This window comes from Eleutherodactylus coqui, chromosome 13, assembly GCF_035609145.1.
Source record: "Eleutherodactylus coqui strain aEleCoq1 chromosome 13, aEleCoq1.hap1, whole genome shotgun sequence".
Lineage (NCBI taxonomy): Eukaryota > Metazoa > Chordata > Amphibia > Anura > Eleutherodactylidae > Eleutherodactylus > Eleutherodactylus coqui.
In genome coordinates this window covers 86,211,103-86,223,478 of record NC_089849.1, presented here as the reverse complement: position 1 = coordinate 86,223,478, position 12,376 = coordinate 86,211,103, and the positions used below count along the sequence as shown (strand labels likewise).

General features: G+C 49.5%; 2 protein-coding genes across 4 annotated transcripts in view; one reads left to right on the top strand and one right to left on the bottom strand.

The window, feature by feature from the left end:
• The window catches only part of TMX2 (thioredoxin related transmembrane protein 2), an 11,167-nt gene extending 10,331 nt beyond the window's left edge, over nucleotides 1–836 (bottom strand). Inside the window, exon 1 of one of the 2 annotated variants that reach the window (XM_066587844.1) lies at nucleotides 583–836. In XM_066587844.1, the coding sequence (XP_066443941.1) occupies nucleotides 583–771 (189 nt within the window). In that variant the 5' untranslated portion in view covers nucleotides 772–836. The remainder of the gene's footprint in view (nucleotides 1–582) is intronic. The other variant, XM_066587843.1, reaches the window with a different exon arrangement.
• Nucleotides 837–1,078: 242 nt separating this feature from the next.
• Nucleotides 1,079–8,270, top strand: MED19 (mediator complex subunit 19). Of its 2 annotated transcripts, none has more exons than XM_066587845.1 (6): nucleotides 1,079–1,385; nucleotides 2,376–2,498; nucleotides 4,556–4,689; nucleotides 5,461–5,554; nucleotides 5,631–5,728; nucleotides 8,094–8,270. In XM_066587845.1, exons 1-6 carry the CDS (start codon nucleotides 1,124–1,126, stop codon nucleotides 8,184–8,186), a joined length of 804 nt encoding a protein of 267 aa, XP_066443942.1. In that variant the 5' UTR covers nucleotides 1,079–1,123; the 3' UTR covers nucleotides 8,187–8,270. The 2 variants fall into 2 exon arrangements, with proteins under 2 accessions (XP_066443942.1, XP_066443944.1); XM_066587847.1 differs by having other exon boundaries at nucleotides 1,080–1,385; nucleotides 8,130–8,270.
• The last annotated feature ends 4,106 nt before the right edge of the window (nucleotides 8,271–12,376 follow it).

The window sequence follows — 12,376 nt, the reverse complement described above, 5'->3', positions numbered from 1 at the left end:
GCGTTTCTATTATCCGTTTTTTAAGTACATACGAAAGAAGCGGCCCCGATTCTGCGTGCAGACGACGCACAGCGACTACGCAGTTTTCGGCATATTTACACCCGTTCATTTCAATGGGTGAGCAATAAGCACCAAGATGGGGCGCCGACCGAAAGGCGCGAGAAAACCGCACAGTTGTGAACAAACCCCTTTACATCAATGGTGTGAAAGAGAAGCCCTTAGTCTCCCCCCTGCTTTACACTGCAGTTCTGCTTCTCCAGACTGGATTGTGTACTTCACAATGAAAGGTGAGACCAGCGGACAGATTATCACAGCTACCTCCTCCCCCTCCCTGCACACGTCTTTTTGTGAAAGGCCCTAAGGGGCTGCCGTAAAGCGCAGCGCTGCAGTAAAACAAGATGGCCGCCCCCAGTGTCAGCTGCAAACACGAGAATGAAAAATTTTAAAAAAACTTTAGAAAAAAAAAAACTAAACTGAAAAATCTTGAACTTTCTGGTTGTAATTAGCAGATACCATACAAGTGCTGCGTCCCCTTTAAGAGGGCGCATCCCCGGCGCCCTTCAACACCCGCAGGATCCTCACCCAGTCAAAGTCACAGGGGTTGCCGTCCTCCCGCTGGCTCGGCAGCGCGGTGCAGACAGGGGGCACCTTCCGGATGAGCAGGAAGGAGGCGGAGAGCAGGGCGGACAGCAGGTAGTAGGGCTGCGACACCCATCGCCACAGGCCGGGCGCCGCGTACACCAAAGCGAGCAGCGGAGCGATCACCGCCATACTGACTGAGCGGCTACCAGCAGTAAGCCAGGCAACGGGCAGCAGCTGACCAATCACAGCACCGCCTACACAGCTAGCCAATCAGAAGCAGGTCTACCAAACGTCACGACACGTCCGGCCAATCAGAAGCGGCTCCGAAGACGGCCTCTGTAAATATCTGGTTAGAAGCGATCTGTGTGCAGACGAATGCGTCCGCCGCTGGTGATTGGCTGCAGCGGGAGCAGCCCCGCCCACCGGATGTGGCGGGGAGGTCGGCAGGGCCTGAGGTAAGGGGGGCGGTCCTTAGTATAACGTTTCTATTGGTCGGTGCTCGGAAAGAGGCCACATTTGATTGGCCGGATGTTCGTGCAAGATGATGGAGGGCTTCTCCGGTCTGTTCGTTCCTTCAGAGCCGCCACCATCACTTCCCTCCGGGCCGGGGGGGCCGCCGGTGGTCTCTGCTGCCGGCGGCGTCGGGTTTGGGGCGGGTAAACCTCATCCCGTTTCTGGGGCGCCCAACTCATCCGTCCCCGGCCCTCCTCTACCGCCTCCCCCGTCACTGGCGGCGGTTCCTGCTGGGGAAGATGGAGTCCGGCGGCCGTCTGGTCCCTTCTATCTCCTCCGAGAGCTCTCAGGTGGGTCCTCCCTGCTGTGCGCAGCGACAGGGTGACGTCATCAGCTGCACGGCGGTGACGTCACTGGTTGTCTGTGTGGGGCTCCCCGGCACCTCAGTATCCGGGTGTCTATGGGGGCGGGGGAACCCTTCCTTCTATTGGGGCGTAAAAATGCCGCCGCGTGCAAATGTGTGTGCAGCATCTCCGTAGGCGGCTGCAGAGGTAACATACGAGAGGCCGCTGATGGCGAACTGTACTGGCATGACTGTACTCATGCAGGCGACCGCACGCTCTGCACCGGTTTGTGTGTTGGTCTTTTTTTAAATTCCGGCACCGTCGCTCAGCGATGCCACGTAGACGGTTCGCCATGTAATTACGTAAGGGGTGCGGGTATATCCGCGACTGTAGAGCCCATCGGGCGCCGTCTCGTGGATGTACGCGGCAAAAGAGAACCTGCGGCGTTTTATTTTGCGCTCGTGGATGACGCACTTCCGACCCCGTTAATGTGAGCGGAACCGCGTAAGGCCATGTAATTCATTACCAGACAGCGTAATGCGCAATTCCTACATGGAGGTGTGAGCCGGCCTTCATATGCCATGACGGCACAAGCGGGAGCGATGAGTCAATGGACGTCTCCTGGCTCCCATCACGGCGTATATTGTGCGTGACACATGCTGACATTGCGCCCGGCGTCATACATGATGCCATCGCGCCCGTGTGAGCCTGGCGTAATACGCAGTGAACAGAGATCGCGCCCCGGCGTAATCCGCAGTGAATAGAATCCATTGGTTGCGATGTGTATTTCTCATGCCGTTCCGTGACCGTGTACTCGGCGTGTCGTCTTCTGCGCGCCAGGGTCCGTGAGCGTACGGAAATGCCTGCGCATTACACAGAAGCTCCCTGCACACCGCACGGTATCGGTCCCCAGGCGAGCGGTTTTACAGGTGCCTGTGTGAGTGCGCCCCTAGTGGTGGGCTGTCCCGGTTACTCCTGTCCGCTGTCTCCCCGCAGGCCTCTCGGATCTCACCGGCAGCGTCAACCTCATCCTGCACTACAATCTGGAGCATTCGTTCGGGAAGTTCTGCGGCAAGAAAGTCAAAGAGAAACTGAGCAACTTCCTTCCAGACCTCCCAGGTAAGACGGAACGCTGCGTGGGTCCGCCGCGCGGAGAGACTTACAGCGGGCCTACTTAATCTAGCGCAGCGCACCCCCGGCTGACCTATTAACCCTGCAGTGACACGGCTTATTGTGGCCATAGGGACGCAGCATATCTTTTATATTTTTCTGTCTGCTGTCATTTTGGGGTACATACGGCCTTTTCAATCACTTTTATTGCATTTTTTTTAAGGGGGCGACATGAACCAAGTAAGCACTTTGGCTCTGTATGTGGGGGGGGGGGGGGGGGCGGGTTGCTCTACAGTTTCTGCTGTGCAGGATGAACCGTGCGCTCAGTTTGTTATGGATACGATGATGCCAAATATGTCAAAGTTTGTTGTTTTTTTTTTCTTTCCTCCATTTTTTGTTTTTATGCCCTTTTAGTGGACTTGAATCAGAAAAGCTCTGATCGCTATGATAATGCACTGCAATACTTCTGTACTGCAATGCATTGCCACTTACAATAGCGATCACAGGCCATGGCAGGCTTGGACGTCATTGTCTGGTGTCCACTTGCCATGATAACCCATCAGCCCTCCCCAATTACATCACGAAGGGCCGATGACGTCACAGAGGGAGCAAGCCTTCTCTCTGAGCCCTTTACATGCTGCACTCTACAGTGATCGCAGCATGTAAGGGACTAACAGCGGGGATCAGTGTTCTGGCTTCTGAGCCTGTGCCCCCCAGCCAGAGCCTAAACTTAGTTAAGAGGTTAAAGTGGTTGTTGGGGTACTGAAAGCTCACCCCTTTAGTGCCCCTTAACGTAAGATAAGAAGAGGAGCGGTACTTGCCTGTTCCCTGCCACCACGATCCAGCGCTGCAGCCCCGCTGTGGTCCCAGTATTTGTTGGGACAGGTAATGTCACAGGAAGTCAGCAGCGGCTTTCCTCTAAACGGGAGCAGGGTTTGCTGTAATCCCAAGCACTTTAGTAGTAAACGTTTCCTCAGTTTCCGCAATGTGTGAACGTTCACTAAAGGGGCTGTCCGGGCACAAAATAGAGATTGTGAAAATGCTGAAATCTATCAGAGGCAGCCTGTACCTTACCTGTCGCTCGGACCCGCTTCTTTTTTTTTTTTGTCTTGTCCCTAGTAGTCGCTGGTCTGCCATGCATCATTCTGCAGTAACCACAGCAGCAGACGGTTACAGCTCCCAGCATGCATCTATTACAGAATGGCTTATTTTAAAGTGTCAGTCTGTGCCGGGATAGCCCTTTAAATGCCCACACTTTGCTGCAGCAACTATTAGGTTCTCCCTGCATGTAGATTTATAAGTGACGAGATGGGATGTGTCTACAGTAAGCGCCCCATAATTGTGGCTACGGGCAGAATTTACCCTCCTCGCTGCCACATCTATAGTAGGTAGTTACTGTACGTGCCCACCTGTCTGCTCCTCCTGAGGCTGCGGAGCCTTTGGATCACTCCTTATATGGCCTAGTGCACACGGCCGTGACTGTCTCCGCAAGCGGAATACTGCAGCGGAGTCCGTCACGGCGCCACCACAGAGATGACGCACCGGCAGCGTCACGTGGCGCGCTGACTGCGTCATGTGACGCGGGCGTCTGTCGGCTGGGAAGCGTTTTCACAATATTTTCTGCTGTGCTACAGCGGAAGATAGCATGACAGACGGTTTCCATTGACTGCAATGAAAGCCATCCGTGCGTATGCCCGCGGCAAACAGAACATGCCCGGGTGAGGACGGGTGATTTCACGGGGCGGAATTCCACAGTGGAATTCTGCACCGTAAGCATTGCGCTATTAGGTTCTATTGAACCTAATAGCTGCGGGACAATGCCATGGATTTCCGCTGCGTGATAAACAGCGGAAATCCGCCCGTGGGAATTAGGCCTATATGTGATTGGACAGAGGCTCTATATAAATGAGGACGCCGCCCCCTTCTGCTTGGGTCTAGGTCGCCAGTTATGCGTCTACGTTATGTAGACGGCAGAAGCTAGGGGGGTTCAGAAGACGACCTGTAGGTTTTGATGCCAATGCTAGCAGTCATGTTGGGCTTATCATTTCTTGTTGTCCTCCCTGCAGGTATGATCGATACCCCCGGCTCTCAGGATAACAGCAGTCTGCGATCTTTAATTGAAAAGCCCCCAATTTGTGGAAATTCCTTCACGCCGCTGACGGGCGCACTACTGACTGGATTCAGACTACACGCAGGCCCGGTAAGAGGAAATATAGGGTTACTGGTGTGACCCAGCTGTGAGGTCGGATGTATTCTTGTAGTACGCCTGTTGGGAAATACACGGCGCTGGAGACAATCTAGTGACCCCTTATGGGACCCCAGCCCGTTCACTCTACGGACAACCCGGCACAAGACCGTGTCAGTCATGTTGTTCAGCTACAGGACTTGATTGGCCTTTTACATGTCATCACTGTGGATAACTTGTCCATGCTGAGCCAAAATCTTTCATGGACGCATGCCTTGCTGCGATGGACATAGACATCCCCTGAAATGTCACCCAACCTAAAGCCAGAGTAGTATGCAGGACCTCTTCATATACCTCCAAGATGTGATTTCCTCCCAATACCCCTAAAACTTTGAGGCTTTAGATCCCAGTAGACCACAGTACTGACCTTCGTACATTGGAGGAGGAGAGCGCAGTGAGTGGTCGGCTGCTGCTGTGTCGGTAGAAAGTGACCCGGGCAATGGGGATAACGCAGAAGGCTTTTCTCTCCAGCTAGACAGCAGCCTTGGAAATGTTACGAAAAAAGAAAACGCCTTAGTTCAGCATGAAAATCGCCATATTGCCTGTGTGTGTGTAGCCTTACTGGGAATTGGCCAGCAGAACTCCAGAGAGGCCTCCACCAAGCCCACTTAGGGAAGCATTGCTGCGTAGTAGTGACCGCTGTCTAGTGCGATGGCCTCCACCGTTATATTGTATACGCTCTGTCCTGCCTCACGTACCGCGTTCCTGACATTCTTCCTCTTCCAGCTTCCAGAACACTGTCGTCTGATGCACATACAGCCCCCAAAGAAAAAGAATAAGAAACACAAGCAAAGCAGAACACAGGAGCCCGCTCCTCCAGGTCTGTATGTTGTACGGGGGCTTCTTGCACATGGTGGGTGAATCTCCACTTCTCACTGTTCTCGTATCTGCTGTAGAAACACCGTCAGATTCCGATCACAGGAAAAAGAAGAAGAAACAAAGAGAAGACGATCCAGAAAGGAGGAGAAAGAAAAAAGACAAGAAGAAAAAAAAGGTAAGGGGCATGTGGTCTGAAAGACCATCACATGGGCAACGTTCTGCAGCCTGTAGATCTTGGCCACACGGCATTCAAGAACATCACAACATTAACACCTCCCCGCCACAGGACGTAAATGTATGTCCTGGACAGGAAGGGGTTACCATGAATAGATGTAACCTTACGTCCTATGGATGGTGCGGGCTCAGAAGCGGAGGGCCTGTGGGTTTGCCATGGCCTGTGATCGCTATGAGAAGCAATAATGTGACTGTTGTATTGCAGCCTCAAGCTCCCTACAGGGGCATAAAAAAAGTGTTTGAAAAAATGTATACATTTGTGCACTTTCTCTTTGTTTATAAAATTTTCTTAATTAAACCCACGTTTTGTATAACTGTATCCTTAACGACCCGTACAATAAATTACACTAACTTTTTATCCTGCTGCAAACACAATTTTTATATATAAAAATGCTTTTTTTTGTTTTTTGCCTCCCGTAAAAGTGATCAAAGAAGCCATATGGACCACAAAAATAGTACCAATAAAAAGTGCAGCTCGTTGTGCAAAAAAGTCAGTCGATGGAAAAATTGAAAAGTTCTAGGACTTCTAGGTGAAAATACCTAAAAAAAGTAAATACATTAAATATATCTATGTACATTTTGGTATGCTAATTTTACCAACTTGCAGAAAAAAATTAAAATAACAAGAATCAGCGCCTATTCACACAAAACGATTTTGAAAGGATGTGAGATACTTTTAAGTACTCACCTGGTGCTCGGTCAAAACTCCTGTCCAGGAGATTGACCGGCACCTTGTATCCGAGCTGGCTTGTAGCGTCCCTGGAGTCCCGAATCCTGATTATCGGAGAGCGTCTCTGGGGCTAACAGCCGTAACGGGCTGTTTATATAACCACTCGTATCAAATAGAAAAATTTCCCCCGCGCTCGTGGGTTCCAGCAGAGATAAAGGACACACTGTCCGTAGATAACTTTAAATAATTTATTCGTTCTTTTGCTACGCGTTTCTGCGGGCTTACCCGCTCTCTTCAGGCATACATTTGAACAGCACCGTACACAATTTATACATTACTAAGGTTCACATGAGTGCTCAGACGCCGACTTTCGGAGCCGCCCTCTGCTTCATGTGGAATAACACGTCACATCATTAATCAGTAACCCTTTAACTACTACTATGTTTCTCCATTCATAAAAAGCAGCAAAGTGTGCTATTTAAAAGTCCGTTCGACTTGCTTATACTCATCATAATCTGCTGTATTTCACAATACAGGGGGAAATTTTTCTATTTGATACGAGCAGAAAAAAAATTGTCATTTATGCTGCATGGTCATCACTGATGGAAGAAAAAAAACTTCAGCAATATTGATGTATGTATCTTTTTTTTTTTTTTTTTTCTCCCTACCCTCAAATAAAAAAAAAAAAAAAAAGTTCTACATTTATATGCACCCAAAAAATGGTACCAATAAAAGCTATAGTTCGCCGCACAATAACAAGCCCTCGTATGATTAAGTCAACGGAAAAATATAAAATGTTACGGATTTTGAAAATGGAGAGACGGTAGAGGACTCTCTAATATAGAAAGTGCTGCTTACCCCAAATAACATTATACCCAGCCGGGTAAACATTTTAGCCATGTAGAAGGACATAAACTATTTTGGGTGTGTGGTGCCACCTCCAGGTATGATATCATTACTTTATTACCAGGATTCTCTATTAAAACCAGCATGTAAACGTGTTTCGCAGTTTGGTGAAGCTCTTCCTCAGTGCTTGCTGGGATAAACGTCTGAACGCTGAGGGTGTATCTAGCAGAGAGGCTCAGCAATAGCTGAGGAAGAGATTCCCAAAAACGGTTCCTCCACTTTGCTGCTTTATCCCAGGATAAGAAGCTGCGGGTGGAATTTCCGTGCAGAGTGATGTAGTGGGTGAAATACGCACTGCAACACCGAAAATGGAACATGCAGCATGCGATATATATATTTTTCTGAGAGAGAAGCCCCATTGAATTACGCAAAAAAAACAAATGCTTTTGTGGGACTTTCCTTACACGACGGTTACTGGCCTCACTTTTATATGAACTTGATTTGCCGGGTAAAACAAGAAATACAGATGGCCCTCTGGCGGCGCTCTTGGTCACCCGCTGCGCCCAGAACTCCTAGAAGCTACATTTTGGGTCCCTGCTCCCAGGGGGATGGGAACGTTGTGCAGCAAAAGCCTGTGAAGGAGCAGTAGCGCTTAACTCCTTCATATTGGGGTTCAGTGGGGGTCCTGGCAGTTGGACCCCACAGATATATTAGCGATATACATGGCTGGAGAAGAACGTGTAACATGTTGGCGCTCCCTTTACCGTGTGTTCTGTTGCTTTTTTTCTAGGAGTTATTAACTGACCGGACTTTCATTCCTTTCCAGAACCGCCACAGCCCGGAGCACCCAGGAGCAGGAAGCTCGCAGACTGGATTACGCTGAGGCTTCCCCTTCATTTGTACATACCGTCTGCTGTCACTTTTATAGACTTTGTTCTTTTTTAATAAAGCTCCCTCTGTCCCCTTACCCGCTTGTGCAGCTCTTGCTTCATCCGCTGTAGTTTAGGAACCTTTCTGCACCTCTACATTGTTTTAAAGGGGTTTTAGAAAACGTCATTCTTTATATAGTGTAAAGTTCTCCAGCTTTCGAGGATACTATATTTCTCCTGGTTTTGAAGATCTCTGCTTGCTTTCATTCGGTAGGATCCTTCATGGTTTACTTCTAGAGGATAAGAATCTGTCCAGGTTGTATGATGAGGGTGCGTTTACACGGACAATACCTGGTCCCCCGCCCCCTTCCCACACAGTTTCTGTATGTTGCGAGATGCATGGAAAAAGAACCCATTATTTTCAGTTGATGCATTTACATGCGAGAAGAAGTGATGCAAGAGAATAATTGCTGCACATCCTATTTTATGGGGCGACTCTGTTCACGAATCGCCCATTCTTCCCTAGGGGAGCAGAAAAAATAATTTGCATCGCACTCGTATGCGGGCATGGGGAGTTTTTGCTCTTATATGGCATAATGGCAATTTTCAAGTACGTGAAAATCACGATTGTGATTTTTCTCGCGAAACGTATTGCACTCGCATATAACGCAGCCTTGCAAGTCTGATATCTGTGACGTTCTCGGACTGATATTGCACTCTCCCCTGTTAATACATGATGATGATGATGATGATGATACAGGAGCTTGGCTTGTTACAACGCATGTGCCAGAGTGGTGTGAAATCACACGTTTTTTTTTTAATCCCTTAAGTGAACGATGAAGGTTCCCATTTGCTGACGGCAAGCAAGATCTTAAACTGTGAGGAACTGATAGTATATTGGAAAACTGTGCGGCTGTACGCTGCCTCTCATACTGTGGTGTGTGTTAGACCCACTTTATCCTAGAGGCATTCTATGTAGGGAAGCCCTGTTATAAAATAAAATGTGTATATGTATATATTATTTTTATAATTAATTGATATTGATGGAGCATACCACATTGTATTTTCTATTTGGGGGGGGGGGGCATATGGAAACCAACTCTGAGGAAAAATAAAGCTGTATGACTTTGCTGGCATGCAGAGCTCCATCAGTCTACAGGGGCTGTACTATAGCTCTACATCTTTTGAGGGTGTCCGCTGCTGTGTTACAGCCATGTGCATGGGAGCGTGTTGGCAATGCCCACACCAGCTGAGTCTGCTAAGAGACTAGACTCTGGTCAGTGGTGCCAGGAGTTGTGGAGAGGGTCTCATGTTACCTGGAAGCAGTACGTCCACCACTGAAGACAGGCTTCACACAAACGGGTTTTCACTGCGGAGGTCGTCCGCCCAGAGGATCCGCAGCAAATGCCTTTTAAAGCATGCTATGTAAAGTCACTTTTTTATTTCACACTCATGGAAACTAATTGCGATTTCCGTGAGTGGCTGAAAAATCGCAGCGTGCTCTATTTTGCTGCGAACGGCTTCCATTGAAGTCAATGGAAGCTGTGCGACCTGCAGCCCCTCTGCTATTGAAATTGCGGAGGGTCTGCAGGCATCTGCATCATCTAGCAACAGTGCAGGAAAAACGAATATTTAAAAAAACAAAACAAAAACCTGTATTGCGCATGATCGGCGAGCGTCCGTGGTCATCCGCAGTGCAGCAAAAGCGGGTATGTGGGGTCAGAGCCGGGATCAGCTGCAGAAGTGCGCAATGCGGAATCTGGCTCTGCCGTGTGCAGCCGTCCTGGTTCTGTCTACAACCAGCAGTCCTGCATTGTGGAAACTTTGATACAAGTTTGTCTGTGGTGTGTATCAGCATTGTGAAATGTTTGTTCATGTCGTGTAAACATTCTACAGCAAGATAATGACCCAAACTGCGGTGGGGAGGTCACGCCGTCCTACCGGGTAGACTATCTGTGGATTGCTGCTGTTGACTTCAGTTTCATTTGTTTTTGATTCTGTTCTTAAAGGGGTTTGACAGGCAGCTTATGCCGTCATAGCCGGTTACATTGGGGTTGGAGTGGAAGCTGCTGCTCCAACCCCTTTGTAGTGGCTGCTGCTTGCAATTGCAGGCGCAGCTCCCATTGGTTTTAGTGATACCCCAGATTGCAACATGAGTGCTGGGCCCCAATGCGGGGGCGGGCCGGAGCAGCAGCTTCTGCATCAAACCTGGTGTATCCTAGGCTCTGACTGCGGCTGCTGCCTGCAAGACCTCTTTAAGGTCTGGAATGTCGTAGAAAACACGCAACCTGGAGCACAAGAGCCAGGAGCTAACGTCAGAAGTCTTAGGAGAGCTGCTGTAACTGCACCGCTATGTGAACGCTGCATCCTTTACACAGAGAGATGCCTGGGAGCCTTACTTCCCCTGTCCTCACTGTGATCAGTGGGAGGCACAACTCGGGGATGTTTCATACAGAACAGAATTGGACCGGTTGGACATTTCTGCGTCAGAATGCTCTCTATGGGGCTTCCGGACCTGTTAAAATTAGCGGAAACATGAGAGGTTTTTGAAGTTTGTACAGTTTTCTTTAGGTGTGTGGTTTTTGGGGTTTTTTTTGTTTTTTTTTTGTGCGGTAAGAAAAAGTAGAGCTCATCCTTTATAGGGGGGATACTATTGTATCTTGTCAACACCGGGGAAAAGGGTAGCGATATGGGTTGGCCAGGGTTAGTGTTGGGGGAGGGGGCATGCTACACCCCCACCAGTGGTTTGGATATTGAGCCACACCGCATTAAAGTTTCCTTTTCCGTGCTCGCAGTAGTTAACCGCACAGCTTCAGTACAGGTGGCGCTGACGAGGTGCCCTGGCGTCATTTCCTTGGCCAGACAACTGCCGTAAGTCATCTCTGCACTCCCTTCGGTGGGTAAGAGCTGTGAGTGTGTCCTGCGATGTGTGCCACTGCCGCAGTTCCGGGCGCCCGACTGCCCTCCGTAGCGGCAGGATCTTCTTTCTTCTGCCCGGCAGATGTGCTCGGCACGCCGGCCTCGTGCATGCGCTGTGCGCTTTTTTTTTTCTTCTGACTCCTGTTTTCCTGCAGCACAGCACAATAACAGCTGCGGGTGTGCCACGGGTCCGGACTGCTTCCATTGGCTTCAACGGGAGCTGTCCGTGCGGGAAAACTGCACAAAATGGAGCATGCTGCGGATGGTTTCCCGCACGTGCGATCCGCGTGCCAGGGGGGAAAAAAGACATCCGCATGTATTTAATTTCCTATGGGTGCGGATCACTCGGGCAGGAGACCCATGCAGTTTTACTAATTCTATTTTGCCCATAAACATTGGGCCTTATATGTTGACGCTATAACTTTATGAAAAAATGGTAATTGTTTCCAAAGCCTGCAAAATCTTAACAAAAAGTAATACAAATAGAAGAGTAAAGAAAGTGAAGCACATAATGCCGAATGTACACGGCAGGGTCGGATTTGGGCAGTGAAAGCTCACAGTGGAATCAGACCCGGTGCCCCCCACGGTGACTTCCACATACCTGTTCGGCGTCGTCTTTTTGCGCTGTAGATGTGCCGTCTGGCAAGCCGCCGCACATGCGCAGTGCAAAGAGTCGCACCGGCAATAACTTAGATCCTCCACGACTCGCAGCGGGACAGACGGCTTCCATTGACTGCAATAGAAGCCCTCCGTGTGAGCCTCGCACTAGAATAGGACATACTGTGCCTTTTTTTTTTTTCCTCCGTGAGCGGAAAATCGGTTGATTTCTGCTTGTGGGCAGGAAAAAGCGGTTTCCTTGCATGTCCTATTGGCGATATTTGCTGCGGGATCTGGAGATGACCGCTTTCTGCAGATCCTGTAGTGCAAATACGTCTGTAGGCATTCGGCCTAATTCAGGGTGGTTTGACATCTGCGCTTGGGGTTCTGCTTTCCTGCTACATTCACAGAGCAGTAAAGAGGAATCCCTGCGGCCGAACGGTTCTGTCTCTGGATGGAACCGAACAGTGTAAGACCCATTGACTATAATGGGGTCCGCCCGCTTTTCACCCAGCTGCCCGGCTTTAGGATAGAAGAAAAACCGCTGCATGCAGCACTTTTTCTAACAGTATTTTGAGCCGGATCTGTGACTGAACCGCCAACCGGAGGCTCTGACGGATGTGAAACCAGCCTAATGCATATAAAGCGTGTGTGTGCGTGCGCGTGTGTGTGTATTTATTTAGTGTGT

What these genes read in the sequence shown, in the direction of transcription:
- MED19 (XM_066587845.1), top strand. Translation starts at nt 1,124, where the DNA reads ATGATGGAGGGCTTCTCCGGTCTGTTCGTTCCTTCAGAGCCGCCACCA. An exon ending in TCTCCTCCGAGAGCTCTCAG is followed by an intron (nt 1,386 to 2,375) that starts GTGGGTCCTCCC and finishes GTCTCCCCGCAG; the next exon opens with GCCTCTCGGATCTCACCGGC. An exon ending in AAGACAAGAAGAAAAAAAAG is followed by an intron (nt 5,729 to 8,093) that starts GTAAGGGGCATG and finishes CTTTTTTTCTAG; the next exon opens with GAGTTATTAACTGACCGGAC.